The following is a 17,001-nucleotide window of genomic DNA, read 5'->3' on the forward strand; positions in this document are numbered from 1 at the left end:
GAGCTACTTCTGTTATTGCTTTGGGGCTCCTGTACACATCCTGTCATTCATCTGCCAAGTCGGTGAATGCAAAGTTCAGATTTTGCTTTCCCCAGGTGCAGTTACATATCTGGTACTTTCCTAGTTCTTTCTGTTTTTGACAAGATAGTAACATGTTGCCTAGTCAACTTAGGTAATTCATCAGAAATTCCACCAACCTGTGAATTCTGATAATCAAAAGGCCCAGGAGTAGTATAAGCTTCTTTCTGAACCAGGAACAAAGTTCGAGAAACAGAAGAACCAAATGTGCTTTTCTTTTGTTTCTTCAAGCAGATATTTCTTTCTTTTCTTTTTTAAAAAATTCTTTTATTGGCACATTTTAGGTATACAATATGTTTATTTTTATCATTGGGTGCTTGTACCTGTACATGATGTATCTTGGTTCTTATTTTTTTCCCCATTACCTGTGTGCCCTTTACCCCCTCCACCCTTCCCCATTTACATAGATTTTGTTTCCATTTTTTTCTTTTCTCATAATTTTTCCTTTCCCTTCTTTCCTTTCTCCTTCCCCTCCCACCACCCCTACACCTTTGGACCTTTTCCTATTTCAAATTATCAGTTATTCATGTTAATCATTTTAATCCTTATTTACACTTTCAGTTTCTCACACTAGATAACTATTCAGTATTTACACATGTGTGTCCTATTTATTTCACTTAAGAGTATGGCCTCAATATGCATCCATTTAGCTATAAATGTCTCTCGTTTCTCATTCTTTCTGGCTGACTAGTACTCCATTTAATAAAAAAAAGCACATCTTCTTTACCCAGTTTAAAGTTGATGGGCACATGGGCTGTTTCCAAACCTTAGCTATTATGAACTGTGCTGCTATAAACATGGGTACACATATATTGCTGTAGTATGATTCTTTTCTTTCTTTGGGGAAGATACCCAGCAGGGGAATACCTGGGTCAAATAGGACCTCTAGCCCTAGTTCTTTGAGGTACCTCCATACTGATTTCCACAGTGGTTGTACCAATCTGCACTCCTACCAACAATGGAGAAGGGTTCCTTTCTCCCCACACCCCTGCCAGCGTTTGTTATTGGTTGATTTCTTGATAGCAGCCATTCTTTCTGGGGTGAGGTGGAATCTCAGTGTTGTTTTCATCAGCATCTCTTGAATGACCAGTGATGTTGAACATTTTTTCATATATTTATTTCCTGCTTTTACTTCTTTTTCTGAGAAATGTCTGTTCATTTCAGATGCCCATTTTTGGATTGGGTCTTTGAATTTGGTAGGTCTGATTATTTTCAATTCTTGTATATCCTTGATAGTAGACCTTTGTCTGAGGTACAGCTGCTAAAATTTTTTTCCCACATTGTAGGTTGTCTCTTAGCTCTGTTGGTGGTTTCTCTGGCAATGCAGAAGCTTTTTAATAAGATGAGATCCCAGTTGTTGATTCTTTGTGCTAGTTTCCGTGCTACTGAGGTTTTGTTCATAAAGCTTTGCCTATGCCAATGTCTTTAACAGTTCTACCTAACTTATCTTCCAGCAAGTTTAGTGTTTCTGTCTTAATATTTAGATCTTCAATCCACTTTGATCTTAGTTTAGTGCATGGTGTTAGGTATGAGTCTAGTTTTAATCTTTGGCAGGTTGAAATCCAGTTTTTCCAACACCATTTATAAATAGGTTATCTTTCCTCCAGTGAGTGTGGTTGGGTCCTTTGTCAAAGATGAAGTGGCTGAGTATGTCTGAAGTTGTTTCTGCATCTTCTAATCTATTCCACTGATCCTTGGGTCTGTTTCTTTGCCAGAACCATGCTGTCTTTATCACAGTAGCTTTGTAGTATAGTTTCAGGTTGGGGATTGTGATACTCCCTGCCATGTTTCTGTGGCCTAGAATTACCTTTGCTATTTTAGGTCTCTTCTGGTTCCAAATGAATTTTTGGACTGTTTTCTCTAATTCTGTGAAATATATTGTGGGAATTTCAATTGGCATTGCATTAAATCTATATAGCAGTTTTGGAAATACGGCTATTTTCACTATATTGGTTCTTCCTACCCAGGAATAAGGGATTTCTTTCCATTTTCTTATATCCTCCTTGATCTCCTTTTTCAGGATGCTGTAGTTTTCAGTGTAGAGGTCTTTTGCTTCCTTTGTTAGGTTCATTCCTAGATATTGCATTTTTTTGGATTCTATTGTAAAAGGAATTGTTTCCCAAATTTCTCTCTCAGTGAATCTCAAGCAGATATTTCTAGTACTGGCAATTATAGTATTGTTTAGGATATTATAAAACCCAAGACCTGGCATTTCCTCTTCCATGGAGTCCTGTGTGAATCGAGCAGCCCTTTGACCAAAGGGGGTGTTTTTCAGTCCTGATGTTTTCTTTGAAGTCTTGAAAGCAGGTCGAGGTTCATTGTATGTACCAGGAGCTGGGGTGATTGATTTCATAGGTATGAATTTCTTGCTTGAGGCAACTTCTGTCATGGAAAGCAGAAAAGTGGGTGGAGAAGAAGTTATTGTTTGTAGGAGAGTTCCTCTCCGTAAGGATATTAGGGAGATCTCCTTCATGGCCTTCCTCTCTTCTCTGTCTCTTAGCTGCAGGGTCAATCTTGATGAAAAATCTGTCTAATGTCACTTGTTTTATTCCTGCACCACATAACCCTCTTTTTTTCCTCTTGCAATTCTATTACTTTATAAAATTGTGGGATATTTGAGCAATAATCTTGCTGTTGATCTTTCTTGATATTAATATTTTCATAATGTAATGTCTTTTCCTTGATGATTTCATACTGTCCAGGACCAGGACCTAACTTTTTAGGTAACTCTTTTCTTCCTGAAGCATTGCCAAAATGTATACCTTTGTATTTCAAAGTTGCAAGGGAAACATCAAATTGAGGTTTGTAGTATGCTGGTCTTAGTGTGCTGTCACTTGCAGGTGGAAAGCATTTCATAATTCTGCCATCTTCATTAATATGATAACCATATGACTGTCCACAAGAAGGAATTGAAGGAACATCTACATTTCTGGTAACAGAAGGTCTTCTTGAAACTTTTGATGGAAGTTACTCTTTAGATTCTAGTATTTTTCTCTTCAGGATATCTAGTGTTCCACAATAAGACTGTCCATAACTTGGAAGTCCTGAGTTATCTGAAATAAACTTCTTAAAATGTTTTTCTTGGTTTTGTAGGCTATGGCCTTCTTGTATATTATACTGTGCTTCTGAAACATTATAGTGTCCTGGACCTGGGGCATCTTTAATAGTGGAGACAATAGTAAAAGTACTTTCTCTGTCAGTCAAAGAAAGAAACGGTACATAGCCATATGCCACCCTCCGCTTTGGGGCTGGGACTTGGTAGGACCCAGGGCCCACATGGTCCTCCGTGCTGCCACCTTCAGCCAGGAACTTATTTCTTACTACTGTGTGCCCCAGATGCCAGGTGTGGAGCTATAAGACTTAATGTTTGCCCTGTTGGATTTCCATCTTACTTTGGTCCTTTTCTTCTTTTTTTTTAATCTGCGTATTCTTTCTTTATGGGATGAGAATGTTTACCCTGAACCACTGTACTTTGGAATTATGAAACTTGCTTTTGATAGCTAAGAGTTTGCCTTGAATCTCAGATGAGATATTGACTTCAACTTTTGACGAATTCTGGAACTGCTGAGTTTCAGGAAGGGATTATTGTGTTTTGGGTTGAATGTAGCATAGTTGCATTATGCTAGACGGAATTATGAAATTATAATTGTCTTTGCTTGGATATTAAGTATGGTTTAAGGGGATGAGTTTTGGGTCAAGTTGACAAGGGATGAAATGTTCTAGTTGTGTTTGGGTGAGTCATGAAGGCATGACCTTGGTGTCTATGTCTGTTGCCTGGGCCTTTCCTCTCTGGTACTCTTTCCCTGTGCTCTGCTTTCCAGCCACCATAAAGTGAGCAGCTTCACACTCTTTTGCCATGATGTTTCTGCTTTGGAGTGGGCCAACCACAGACTGAATCCTCTGAAACCATGAGCCAAAGAAATTATTTCCTTCTTTAAGTTGTAGGTGCCAGGCATTTGATTCCAGCAACTGGAAAGCAGACTAATATATTGTTTATTTATATGCTTTATGTTTTCTTTAGTTGAAAACTGGACATTTAACTATTAGAGTCATGCTAGACTCTAATTCTCTAATTAAATTCTCCTCCTTCCCCAGAGATTGGTTTGTTCCTGGTGGAGAGTTGCTATTGCCATTTGTTTAGAGACTTTTAAAAGATTTTTTTGAGAAACTATATTCATTATCATGTATGTTCATAGAATTTTCTGCTCTATTATATATGCAGTTAGTCGGTAATCTAAAAAATTTTCTTAAATCCAATAAGAAAGGAAAAATGTTGTCTTGTCTCTTTAAATCCCCTTGACAGCTGCCATCAGGGAAGCCAAGTTCACCCCAAGAGGACTGAAATAATGGCCACTTTCTGTGCTGGTCAGTTAGTGGAGATTAGGTAGATCAGAATATAGAACCTGCTGATATTTGGAGGTGTCAGCAAGCTATACTAGGAAAGTAGGCCATAGTACCCATTGCTCTAGGACTATGGTAACTGCTATGTGTAAAGCTAATATTTGCTGAAATTTACTAGCCTGTATTTTATTCAAGCCCTCCCTTGGATTCTTATAAGTGTTTGTACTGCAGAGCTCTAAAATCATTGAGTCTGATAGCTCTTTTCAGCTCAGTAGCTGCTTTTGGGGAGAGTACTGATTCTCAGGGATTCCTACTGCTCCATCTTCTCTGGTTATCATTCTTCATGTGATGTTTTAATTCCATCTTCTACAGGTAGATTGGATACTATTAAAAAAATACCAACCCTAAGTGGACAAAGCATCCAAAATAGGTAAAGACAGAAATGTAAGTCTGCTGCTTGAAGCTGAGCCTTCCACGAGCTACTGTCTGGCCTAATTTCCCATTTTCACTCCCTCTACTGGATTAACCTTAGAGTACCTTTTGCAATTTTGAGTTCTAGGGGTCTCATCTGTGATGAGTGGTAGCTACCTCAAAGCTGGCTGCTGACACAAATGACCTGGCAGTAGAGGAGAGGACCCTCTTCAATGTGTTCAGCATGTTAGATGGAGCACCAAGTGCTAGAAACAACACATCATGCTGTCTCATGGGATCCAAGGAGTCTGGAGGTAGCTGCCCATAATTAGAGCTGGTAATCTTGGCATCACCCCAAGTTCTCCTTGACTTCCCCAAATACTTAGGAGATGGATTATGACCAATATAGTTCAGTACTAGGTCATGAGTGTGCTCAAAATATTATTTGGGAAGCTCTGAGATAAACAGTAAATGCTACAAAGGCTTTATTTCATTTTAAAGCTGAAAAATATATGAGCTAAGCATAAAATCTCACTACTTTGTAGATAAGTAACACTCAAAGCCTAAATATCTGGTAATAAGCAAATTCTGAATCTAGACCTAATTTTGTCTCACTTTAAAATTATCATTCTTTACTTCTTTGTTGTGCTGCTTCTGCTTTGGTGAGAGGAGAGGTGTTGAGGGACAGGATGGTGAAGGAGAGTTTCTTGGAGGGAGGCTTTGTTGAGCTTCAAATTTTGAGCAGAATTTGGAGAAGCATTCTGGAGTACATTCAGTTAAGGATTGCTGCAGCTATTTCCAGTGGAACTAAAATGGTACTCAAAAGATAAACTTGGAGAAGAGCAGTAAAGATGACATCTCATTGTGAGTAATCCTTCTCTATGTGTTTTCAGCTAATAGTGATGTCCTATAACATTCATTCCTCAATAAATTGATATGGCTGTTAGTTAAAACAGAGTCTAAACAATGGACGGGGAAATACCCTGAGCAGAGTTAGAGGACCAAGTGTTTGCCTTGTCCATCTGACCTGGGACAATTCAGACAACCACTTGTAGTTTTATGAACAAACTATTATGGTATCCCTTTGACACTCTCAAATTCAGTTCATCTACTTCTCAGAGAGATCGCCCCGAACACGGCTTGAAATCCTCTTGATTAAATTTTGTTGGCTATTTACTGTGTTGATCATAGTACTTTAGCCTTTGGACATTGCTATGGTGTGGATATAGTTTGAATATCCACCAAGGATTCATGTGTTGAAATTTAATCAAACACCATGAGGTATTTAGAGGGTGGAAATGTAATCTGACTATGGTGTTTAGAGGTGAGTCTTTGGGGAAGGGGATTAGGATTATGAAAGTCATCAAAGTGGAGCTCCATGGTTGAAACCCAGTGGCTTTATAAGAGGAGAGAGACCAGAAACATACACACCCATACTCCCTGTCTGTCACTGTGTAATGCCTAGTGCTCCCTCAGGACTATTCCAGCAAGAAGACCATCACCAGATGCAGCCCCTTGATCTTGAACCAAAACTGTGAGCCTAAATAAACCACTTTGCTTTATAAAGTTGCCTGCCCTAGATATTTCATTATAGTAACAAAAAAGGACTAACACTAATATGTAAAATAAATTCACCAATCAAGGCTACATATATAGTAAGAGCAATAAACTTTTCTAGAAGTTATTACATTATGTCAAAGTTCCTACAAACAAACCTCCTATTTTAAAAGCAAGTCACTGTATATCAAGAATAATGTTGGCATAGTTGGATATTGACATGCCTATAAGTGAAACTATTATTATTATTTTTTGCTTAAATTCTTTTATTGGTGCATTTTAGGTATACAATACATTTACATTTATCATTGGGTGCTTGTACCTGTACATGATGTATCTTAGTTCCTATTTTTTCCCTATTACCTGTGCGCCCTTTACCCCTCCACCCTTCCCTATTTACATAGACTTCGTTTCCATTTTTTTTCTTTTCTCATAATTTTTCCTTTCCATTCTTGCCTTTCCCCATCTCCTCCCACCACCCCATCCCTTTGAGTAAAACTATTATTGTTCATCTTAAAATATACCATCCTTCATCATTCAGGAGTAGTATCCTCCTCACCAAGAATAAAATCTTTTGGGATGGGATAGTTTGAAAAAAAAATGACTGCTCTGATAGACTCTTCTTTTTCTTTGTTGTTTTATCCTGTCACCAATGACTGCTACTCTAACTGAACAGCAGATTTTACTAGTTATGGTTAAAGGCACTGTAGTGGAAAGGTCTGTGATTGCTGGAAGGCCCAAGCTTTGGGAAAGTTCTGGGCCACAGAAGGAAGCTCAGTTCCTTTTATTGCTTGTTTTAGGTGAGTTGTTAGAATCAGTGCAGTGAATAGTTTTGGTTGGAGTAGGAGGCCGGGAAAAGTGTGTTTTAAATTAGAATCATATGACTAAGGGAAATGAGTACAAATTTTTCACCCACACTCTCCAGTGAGATGGAGCTGATTATACATATGAATGTAGGGAAATAGAAATAATATTCAGAAATTATTCAAAGTACAGTATTTGAACAGAATCATAGGAAGGTTGCTGCTTACAGAGTAAGAATATAGCTAGTGTTTGATTCCTTTAAAAGTGAGTGGCAGCCTTTCTGTGGATTATTACTGCTGTTGGGTTCTCCTTGACATCCTCCTTGTGCTGACTTGTGGGACTGCCAAAGAGCACTGGCAGCCAGGGAGTGGGGAGGCCTGTTAGAGTTTTGGTTCTTATTTTCAGTTCTGGCAGAAGGTTTGTGGCAAAGGAGATGATGCTTGATGCTTGTAACCATAAAATGTGGTTTGGGGCCATCCCTAGGTTTAATTCCTCCAAGCTGCCCTCCTTTTTCTTGCTCCTTACCACACACAGTCAGGAATCGGCTGTCTGGCTGCTCTCCTGTGCTCATTTTGGGGGGCCGCCTCCACTCTTTAAGAGTGCAGGGTTTTCCCCACCAAGCTGAGCTGTTATCAGCGGACCTGCTGTTTTCCTTTTTCATAACTGCAATGGAAACAGCTGCAGGGAAAACAGATTATAATTCAGAGAGTTGTTGGTGTTTAGTTGTAAAATGGTAGCTGTTTTAGAAGATGAAAATAGTTTCCAACATTGCCTGGTACTGAACTTTGGCATCTGGGTTATGAGTTATTAGCTATCTCTGGCCAGAAGTATTGTTCTATTCTCATGTTTGTTTATGGAAACTACTTAAAAAAATTGAAATGTGTCTTCGTGTCTACCGGTATCATTGAGTACATTTGGGTAACTTGAAGTTCTGGGTAAATGGGTCATGGAGTCACAACTTTGCAGATTGCTTTTAAATATAATGGTAATGGTGATGACAGTTACCCTGATGATGAAGATAAATCTACAACTCAAACTAACCTATCCTTGTAGTCTTTCATTTAGTGTAAGTTATTGAGTGCAAGGGGAGCACAGCATTATTAGAGAGACTGTGGTGTATAGACCACAGACTGACTTTGCCATCTCTGTAACCTTGGGTATAGGTGTATGTAGGTATGTATATAATTTTGTGGTACTGGGGATTGAACCCAGGGCCTTCACATTGTGCTACATCTTTGACCCTTTACATTTTAAAAATAATTTTGACACAGAGTCTTGCTGAGTCACTAAATTCCCCAGCTGGTCTTGAATTCATGATCCTCCTGCCACAGCCTCCCAGCATGCTGGGATTACAGGCATGCTCCATCACACCTGGCTTGGGTAAATTATTTAATCTTGTTAAGCCTCAATTTTCTGGTTGTAAAAATAGAGATGAAAACAGTGAGTTTACTCACAGTGGAAATTAGTAATTCTTTGTGGTTATTTAACATGTGGACTCTCTGTCCTATGTCTCAGGAATGCTTTCACAAATAATGCCAATTACTTTCTCTCCCAGCCTCTCTTGCAGCTAGAAGACCTGAGTTGCTTTCACAGCAGACTTATCAGAGGTACCAGTAGTGGCAGGATTGCAGTGGCAGTGGTGGCATTTGGTGTTTAGTTTTAAGAATGTTAGTGTTACAGGATGTGCTGGCCACTTCCTAGAGCAGATGTGGCCACATCACCAAAGTGGCTTGGTAATGTGGTTTTAGGTGGTGTTGCCTGTAGAATCTCAAAAGTGGTTCTCCAGTCTTTCCGTTAACACTATGAACTGTCTAGTAGTCCTCTTAAATCAGCTCTGACTGGCTTGCATTACAAATTCTAGTTGACATCCTATCTCAGAAAGGTAAATATTAAATGAGATAATACAAGGAAAGTGCACAGGGCGTGAAACATAATAAGTGCTAAGCTAGCAAAATAGTATGTTAATAAAAGAAGTAGCAGCAGTACTAAGAGCTCAGATTCTGAAAATGGACTTCTGATGTTGTAAGCTTTCTAGGGAGATATTTTGAAGGTAGCTGTAGGATAGAATCTATTAATGAAATTTGTAGAAAATAAAATCTTGGTTATCAGAATTAACTGGACTTAGCCTGGTTTTTCTTATTTGCAGATGAGGAAAGCTCAGGGCCATGGAGTAAATTATTTCAGTGCCACCAGCTGGTCAGTGACAGAACTGAGCTAGGATCATGGTCTTCTAACTTCTGATCCTTTGGTTTTTGTCCCACAAACAGCCTCCTGCTATTTCTTTTGTTCACTTTTATATTTGTGCATATTAGTTATATAGATTAGCGAGATTCATTTTGGCATATTCGTGTATGCATCTGACATACTCTGATCATTCCCCCTATTGGACCCTTTCTCTGTTGTCCTCCCTCCCCGATCCTCTTCCTCTCTCTAATAGTCTTCTTTCTAATTCTATGTCATCTTAAAAAAAACATTTTCTAGATTTCACATATGAGAGAAAACATGGAATATCTGACTTTCTGAATCTGGTTTATTTCACTGAATGCAATGATCTCCAGTTCTGTCCATTTTTCCTGCAAATGAACTAATTTTTTTTTGGTTGAGTAATATTATACATAATGATATATATGTTGATGAACACCTAAGCTACTTTCATAGCTAAGCTATTGTGAATTGCATTGCAATAAACATGGATATGTAGTATCTTTATAATATACTAACTTTCATTCTCTTAGGAATCCACCGAGGAGTATTATAGCCCTATTACACAGTAACTCTACTTTTAATTATTTGAGGAATCTCCATACTGATTTTTATGACTATAGTGATGTACACTTCCACCAACAGTGTAGAAGGGTTCCTTAGACATGTATTTATGATGTAGGTTAGTCTCTGTGAGGAACTGGAAAAGTGCTATGGTTAGAATATGGAATCGTTCAATGCCATCTCTCATAACTGTTGTTGAATCTGGTATGATAGAGCTTGAGCATGCCCAGAACATTCAGAGAACAGTGGAAGAAGCACAGTCAGGGCTGGTCCCTGTCAGGTAGATCCACTGAACAGTCTATAACTTTGAGTTCCTGTCAAGGGAAATCCATGGGGAAGGTGACAGTTGAAGCTGATGGGCAGGGGTAACTGTTACCATTGGGATAAGGTAAGAGTTATTTTTAAAGTAAAACAGCATGCTAAGGTAAAGCCAAAGTTAGACATTTACTTGTGGGTTTATTTGTTTGTTTTTGAGAGGGCATCCGGGTAAAACTTTTTAAAATACCACAGAGATTATAGGATATGAATTATGTCTGAATTTTAAAAAAGTAAAATCTCTCCTGTCAATTTTTAAGGGAGTTGTTCTGTTGATTATTTGTCTTAACATCTTTGGAAATTTAAGTCAGATTCATAATTAGTTGAAAAACAACAATGAAAATATATGACATTTTTATACCCTTTGGTGGTTTTTTAAAGCGTATTGATGTGTGTGGCCTTTGACTGTGACAATAATGAGATATTGTGGGATCAACTAGGTTCAGGTGATTTCTAGTCTACAGTTCTATTTAAGAAGATTTAAAAGTCATGTATCAAAAAGCATATTTAGTATATATTGTCTTAATAGCTTCTGGTTTAGTTTGCTTTGAAATGCTTCTTGTTTTGTTTCAAAGCTGCTTTCCCCATGAGCACAGGGCATTTGATATACATTGCCAGTTCTATGTTGTCTAAATGACAATGGAACCACTGGGCTCCTGGTGCTAACTGCTGTGGGTGCTATAGGCTGTGGAGAAGGCATGAACTGCAGTCAAATGCTCATGAGCATTTACTTAGGTGGTGAAGTTTTTCAAAAAATCTTTTAAAGCTAAATAATCTCACATCTAGAATTCTTCTCAAGCAAGAGCACTGACATAATTCCAGTCTGTCAAAAGGTAAAGAAAGCTACATTTCTCTCACTAGCCAAAATAGACAATGAGAAGAGGAGTCTGAAACTTGAGTCTCCAGTCCATCAGCAGAATGCCAAGAATCACAGCTCTGGGTTTTTATTTTGCTGTTGTTATTTTGTCTTAAGATGTTATTTTCTTTCTCACTTTATTTCTTTTTTTTCTTTCTTCTTTACTTTCACCCCTTCACTTCCTTCCTTCCTTCCTTCTTTCTTTCTTCCTTCCTTTCTCCCTTCCTTATTTCCTTCTTTGTTTCTCTAAGCAGATTACACAATTGTTAATTCAATTCTAATTTTACATGAATTCTCAGCAGCATTTTACATTGTGGCCTCCCTATCTCCCACACCCTTCTTTGAACGTGTATTTCTTCTTGCTTCCTCCTCTCTACTGATTTCCCAAATAACTTTCTCTCTGTAATTCCACAATTCCCTTTTATGCTCATGTTTTCCTATTAAATATTAGAATCCCTAAAACCTCATTCCTGGGGTCAGTTCTCTTCTTGCTCTACACTTCTTTCTTAGGAAAACGCTGTGATTGGAAAGTTATTTCTTTACTCCAAATTTCTCCTTTGAATGCCAGGTTAATTGTGTCCTCACATATCTATTTGGGGTCTTAAAAACATTTTAAGTTTAACACAAATAAGTCCCATTCCTCATGTTCCCTTCCCTGGTGCTGATCATCACCCACCATCTCAGCAAAGGCAGCAGTGTCCTTCAGGTGTGGCTCCCTGGCCATTGTTTTCTCTGAAATCTAGTATCTAATCCATCAGTTGACCAATTCCTCACATCCATCCACTCCTGTCTGTTTCCTGTGCCACCACTGGTCTTGACTTTCATTGCCTTTCACGTGGGTGATTATATTTTGTAGGAGTCTCCTGACAGTTCTGCCCCTAACTTTTCATTTTTTTCTATCATCACAGGGAAATGGTACAGTTAAAGTAATGATGATTATGACATAAAGACCCTGCAAAATATTCAATTCCAGGCACACAGTAGGCATCTAGTAAATGTTGTTGGCTGTGGTATTTCTCATGTAAGGTGGGATGGCTCCCCACAGGCTTCATGCTGTCATTACCTCTAACCTTATCCTATGATCTTCAAACTTTAAGGGTTAAGGCTGGAGAAATCTTGCCTCTGTAACAATATCAGGGAGAAAATAAGCAGAAAGAAATAACTTTGAGAACAGGCTGAAATACTCAGCGATATGTAGTTTCAATCTGAGGTTAACTGATGGAAGTAGGACAGAACAATTACAATAGTTTTCATCTAAATTTATAGATAAAGACATACACAAGAATACACACACACACACACACACACACACACATACACATGCATACACACATACTTTGTACCCATTGCCTAATTTAGGCTTAGTACATAGTAAATATTTGTTGAATGAATGAATGTAAGAGGGTCAGTTCTGTCAGGTTTAAACATAAAACTAGCTGTTTTTGTTCAGACACTGAAATCAAAACAAATTTATTAGTTAAAATTTATTTTTATTTAATTTTTTTGTGCCACCAGGGATTGAGCCCAGGATCTTCACACTGAGCTATAGCCTGCTCCTTTTAAAAAAAATTTTGAGATAGGGTCTCATTAAATTGCTAAATTGCCCAGTCTGCGTTTAAATTTGTGATCCTCCTGACTCAACCTCCCAGAGTGTTGGATCATAGGTGTGTGCTGCCATGCCCAGCTAAGATGCATTCTTAAAGGACTGTTCTTCAAAATTATTCTAGGAAAACATTTATTTCCTCAAATCCTTGTAGTCAAATAAGATTATGCTTCTTTCATAACACTCCCCAACTCCATCCCCATCTAATAGTCCAGTTGTAATCCTCAGAAGTAGATAGCCTCTTTTTATATTCCACAGATTGGGAAACTGAGGGACATCCAAATTGTGGAGTCGAGTCTCGAACCTAAACTCTGTAAAATTACCTTCAGAGAAAGGCAAGCAACTGAAGAATAGTAATTTTCCTTCAAATCTAGTTTTCTAAACTAGTAATCTGCCTCAAATTTAAATGATATTAAAAATATACACTGGGGACTCAATACTTTCGAGAGTTCAATTCTTCCTACATTGATCTATGGATTAAATGCATTCGCAAACAAAATGTCAGCAGGCTACTTTGGTAAAAATCGAGAAGATGATTGTAGAAGGTACAAGAAAATGTGAATGACTAAAGCACTTTTCAAGAAGAAGAACAAAATTGGCAGTACTCTATTACCTAATTTTAAGACTTAATGTAGGGCCAGGGATTTAGCTCAGTGGTGCCATGCCTGCCTCACAAGCACAAGGTCCTGAGTTTTTGGTCCCCAGTGCCCCCCGTTAAAAGGCTTAATATAAATGACAGTAATCAAGACAGCATGACGCTGGTGAAAGAGTAAACATATAGATCCATGGAAAATTCCATAAACAGACTGTTATAATTATGATCAATTGATTTTACAAAGATGACATTATGTTATTATTATTATTTGCAGTATTGAGGATCAAAATGTGGAGTGCTCTACCACCTTCCCAGCCCTTTTCATTCTATTTTAAGGCATGGTCTCATTAAGTTGCTAAGTTGGCCATGCTGGCCAGGAACTTGTGATCCTCCATCCTCAGCCTTGCTACCACACACAGCTATAGATGGTGGGAAAAAAAGGCTCTTAAGCAAGTGTTGGTGCAGCAATTGAATTTTGTATGGGAAAAAAAATCTTGATTCTTGCCTCAGGTTGTGTTCAAAATACAGTGGTGCCTCAGTTTACAAACTTGATTGTTTTGTGATTTTAGGGAAGATGGCTGTGTTTGTGTTTGTGTGGGGAAGATGGCCGTGGTTGAGTTTGTCACCTAATGTGGAGTGTATAAATGGAAGCAAAATTTTCCTGAATGCTTTTGTTTGTGAACCTAATTGTTTACAAGCAGAAGCATTTGTGAACTGAAGCTTTAGTGTAGATCATAAAGGTAAATTTAAGAAAAATATTCTAGATGAAACCATAGGAGAAAAATCTTTATGTTCTCGAGGCAGGCAAAGAGGTTTTAGACAGAGAAGTCATGAACCATTTAAAGAATGGATTTTACAGCTGGGGATTTAGCTCAGTGGTTCCACCACCTACCTCACAAGCCCAAGCTTCCGAGTTCAATCCCCAGTACCAAAAAAAAAATGGATTTTATAAAAATTAATGTTTTTGCTCTTCTAAAGATAACCTTAGGAAAACAAAACAAAAGGCCAGTCATAGAATGTGGCACTGCTTTATTTTGTTTTCTTGTAGTTTTTTTCTTTTTTTCTTTTTTGGTACCTGGGATCGAACTTGGGACCTTGTGCTTGCGAAGCAGGTGGCAGGGCATTGCTATATTAATTATCTATTTCTGTGTACTATATTACTCTCAAATTGAGCAGGTTAACACCACTATAATTTGATATCTTTCAGTCACAGTCTGGAGGCTGAAGTGTCACTGTTGGTTGAGGTGAAGTCACTTAAAGTCTTGACTGGGGGAGGATTTGCTTCCAGGCCACAAGGCTGTTGGCAGAAGAGTCTTCTCAGTTCCTAAAGACATGAGCCTTCCCATGAACTGTAGGCCTCTGAACTCATCTTGTATTCAAGAGGAGTGAGGCAGAAGAGGAGGCTTCTCGGCTGCCATAGCACCACACACAGAGGACTGAGCCACACAGGTGCCAGCAGAAACCCCTACACACACATTGAAATGAGAAGACACGTAAACAAGCCTCAAAACCAGACTCCCAGATCATCTACAGCAACCCCAAAGGGAAACGAGATAGAACACTCCGATACTTAATCACCTGAACTAGCAACAAAAAAGGACCTGGAAAAAATGAAATTGGAAACAATTTCTCAGATAACAGCAGAGATTGTGCCCAGAGTGCAAGACATGATTAATAAATCTAGAGAGGACACAGATAAAAAAAAAATAGAGGAACTGAGGAATATAATGGAATCCCAACATAGGAAACAAATGGAATCCATAAAACACATGTAAACAGATTTCCAGGAGATTAAAAACTCCATTGAAAGTCTACACAGCAAAACAAACCAATGTGAGGACAGAATTTCAGATGGAGAAGATAAGACTGCAATTAGTGACCAGGAAAAGAAAAATTGCTTTAAAATTGTAAAGGACCACGAGAAATCAATCCAGCAGCTTCTAGATGATGCAAAGAAGAATAATATAAGACTGATCAGAGTCAATGAAGAAAGAGGAGAGGGTACAGATGACATAAAAAAACTGTTCACAGAAGGGATGGCAGAAAACTTAACAAAGCAGGGGAAAAGAACGTGACATAGAGATAAGTGAGGCATATAGGACTCCAACTAGCCTTGATAAAAAAAAATCTACACATAAGCATATAATAGTTAAGATTCCAGAAACCCAAGAGAAGAAGAAAATTCTACAAGCAGTGAGAGAAAAGAAACAAATAACATACAAAGGAAAGCCCATCAGAATCACAGAAAACTTCTCAATGCAAACCCTCAAGGCAAGAAGAGCTTGGAGTGGTATATTTGAAGCCCTAAAAGAAAACAGCCTCCAACCCAGATTGATGTATCCTGCAAAACTATCTTTCAATATTGATGGAGAAATAAAATACTTTCATGACAAAGAGCATCTTAGGAACTTCATGAATACCAAACCAGCTCTACAAAAAATTTTAGACAGTATCGTAGGAAAAGACAATGAGGATCACAACCCCAGGAAGCCCAGCAGAATGAATCCATCAGGATGACAAGAAATTAAATGCAAGGGGGGAGAATAAAATAAAAAGAAAAAGTCATGACAATGATAAGTCAATATGTATTAGTTATAACCATCAATGTTAATGGTCTCAATTCACCAATCAAAAGAAATAGACTGGCACAATGGGTCAAGAAGCCAGATTCACCAATATGTTGCATACAAGAAACACACTTAATTCAAAAAGAAACTCATAGATTGAAAGTTAAAGGGTCGTAAACAATACTCCATGTGACAGGAACACCAAAAAAAAAGCAGGAGTAGCTATTCTCTTTGCAGATCAAGTAGATTTCAAACCAACATTGATTAAGAGAGACAAAGAAGGACACTACATCCTTGTAAAGGGAACAATCCAAGAGGAAGAGATAACAATCACAAATATATATGCACCAAACACTAGTGTGCCTACCTATATAAAACAAACACTAATGGACATGAAAAATCAAATAAGCACTAATACAATGGTAGTGGGGTATCTTAATATCCCACTTTCACAAATAGATAGATCTAGACAAAAAATAAGCAATGAAATACTAGAACTCAATCAAACTCTTGAACAAATGAACTTAGCAGATGTTTACAGAGTGTTCCACCCCATAAAATAAGAATACACATTCTTTTCAGCTGGACACAAGTTATTCTCCAAAATAGACCACATACTAGCTCATAGAACATACTTCAGTAAGTGCAAAGGAATTGAAGTTATCCCCTGTATATTATCAGACCATAGTGCAATGAAATTGGAGATCAATAGCAAAAGAACCATAAGAATTTCATAAACACATGGAAATTGAACAACACACTTCTGAATAACCAAGGGGTCACAGAGAAATTAAAGAAGAAATCAGACAGTTCCTTCAATTAAATGACAATGACAGTACAACATATCAGAATCTATGGGACACAATGAAAGCAGTTGTACAAGGGAAATTCATAGCAGTGAATACTAATCTTAGGAAAACAGAGCAAGCCCAATTAAGCAACTTGATGCTGAACCTCAAGCTTCCAGAAAAAGAAGAGCAGGACAGGCCCAAAGCTCATACAAGGGAGGAAATTATAAAGATCAGAGCAGAAATCAATGCAGTGGAGACTAAGAATGATACAAAAAATCATTGAAGCCAAGAGTTGATTCTTCAAAGAATAAATAAAA

The 17,001-nt window shown here is 38.0% G+C and overlaps 1 protein-coding gene and 1 long non-coding RNA gene across 9 annotated transcripts in view; one reads left to right on the plus strand and one right to left on the minus strand.

The window, feature by feature from the left end:
• Positions 1 to 17,001, plus strand: part of LOC110345494 (uncharacterized) — a 326,656-nt gene that overhangs the window by 223,309 nt on the left and 86,346 nt on the right. The gene's annotated exons all lie outside the window — the stretch shown is intronic.
• Stpg2 (sperm tail PG-rich repeat containing 2) lies at positions 2,587 to 7,852 on the minus strand. Its single transcript, XM_087199950.1, is given in 2 exon segments — positions 2,587 to 3,401; positions 7,486 to 7,852. Coding segments are annotated over 2 exon segments (1,182 nt in total).

This window comes from Heterocephalus glaber, unplaced genomic scaffold, assembly GCF_053883595.1.
Source record: "Heterocephalus glaber isolate CG9 unplaced genomic scaffold, H.glaber_assembly_v1.0 deba00001733, whole genome shotgun sequence".
NCBI lineage: Eukaryota > Metazoa > Chordata > Mammalia > Rodentia > Bathyergidae > Heterocephalus > Heterocephalus glaber.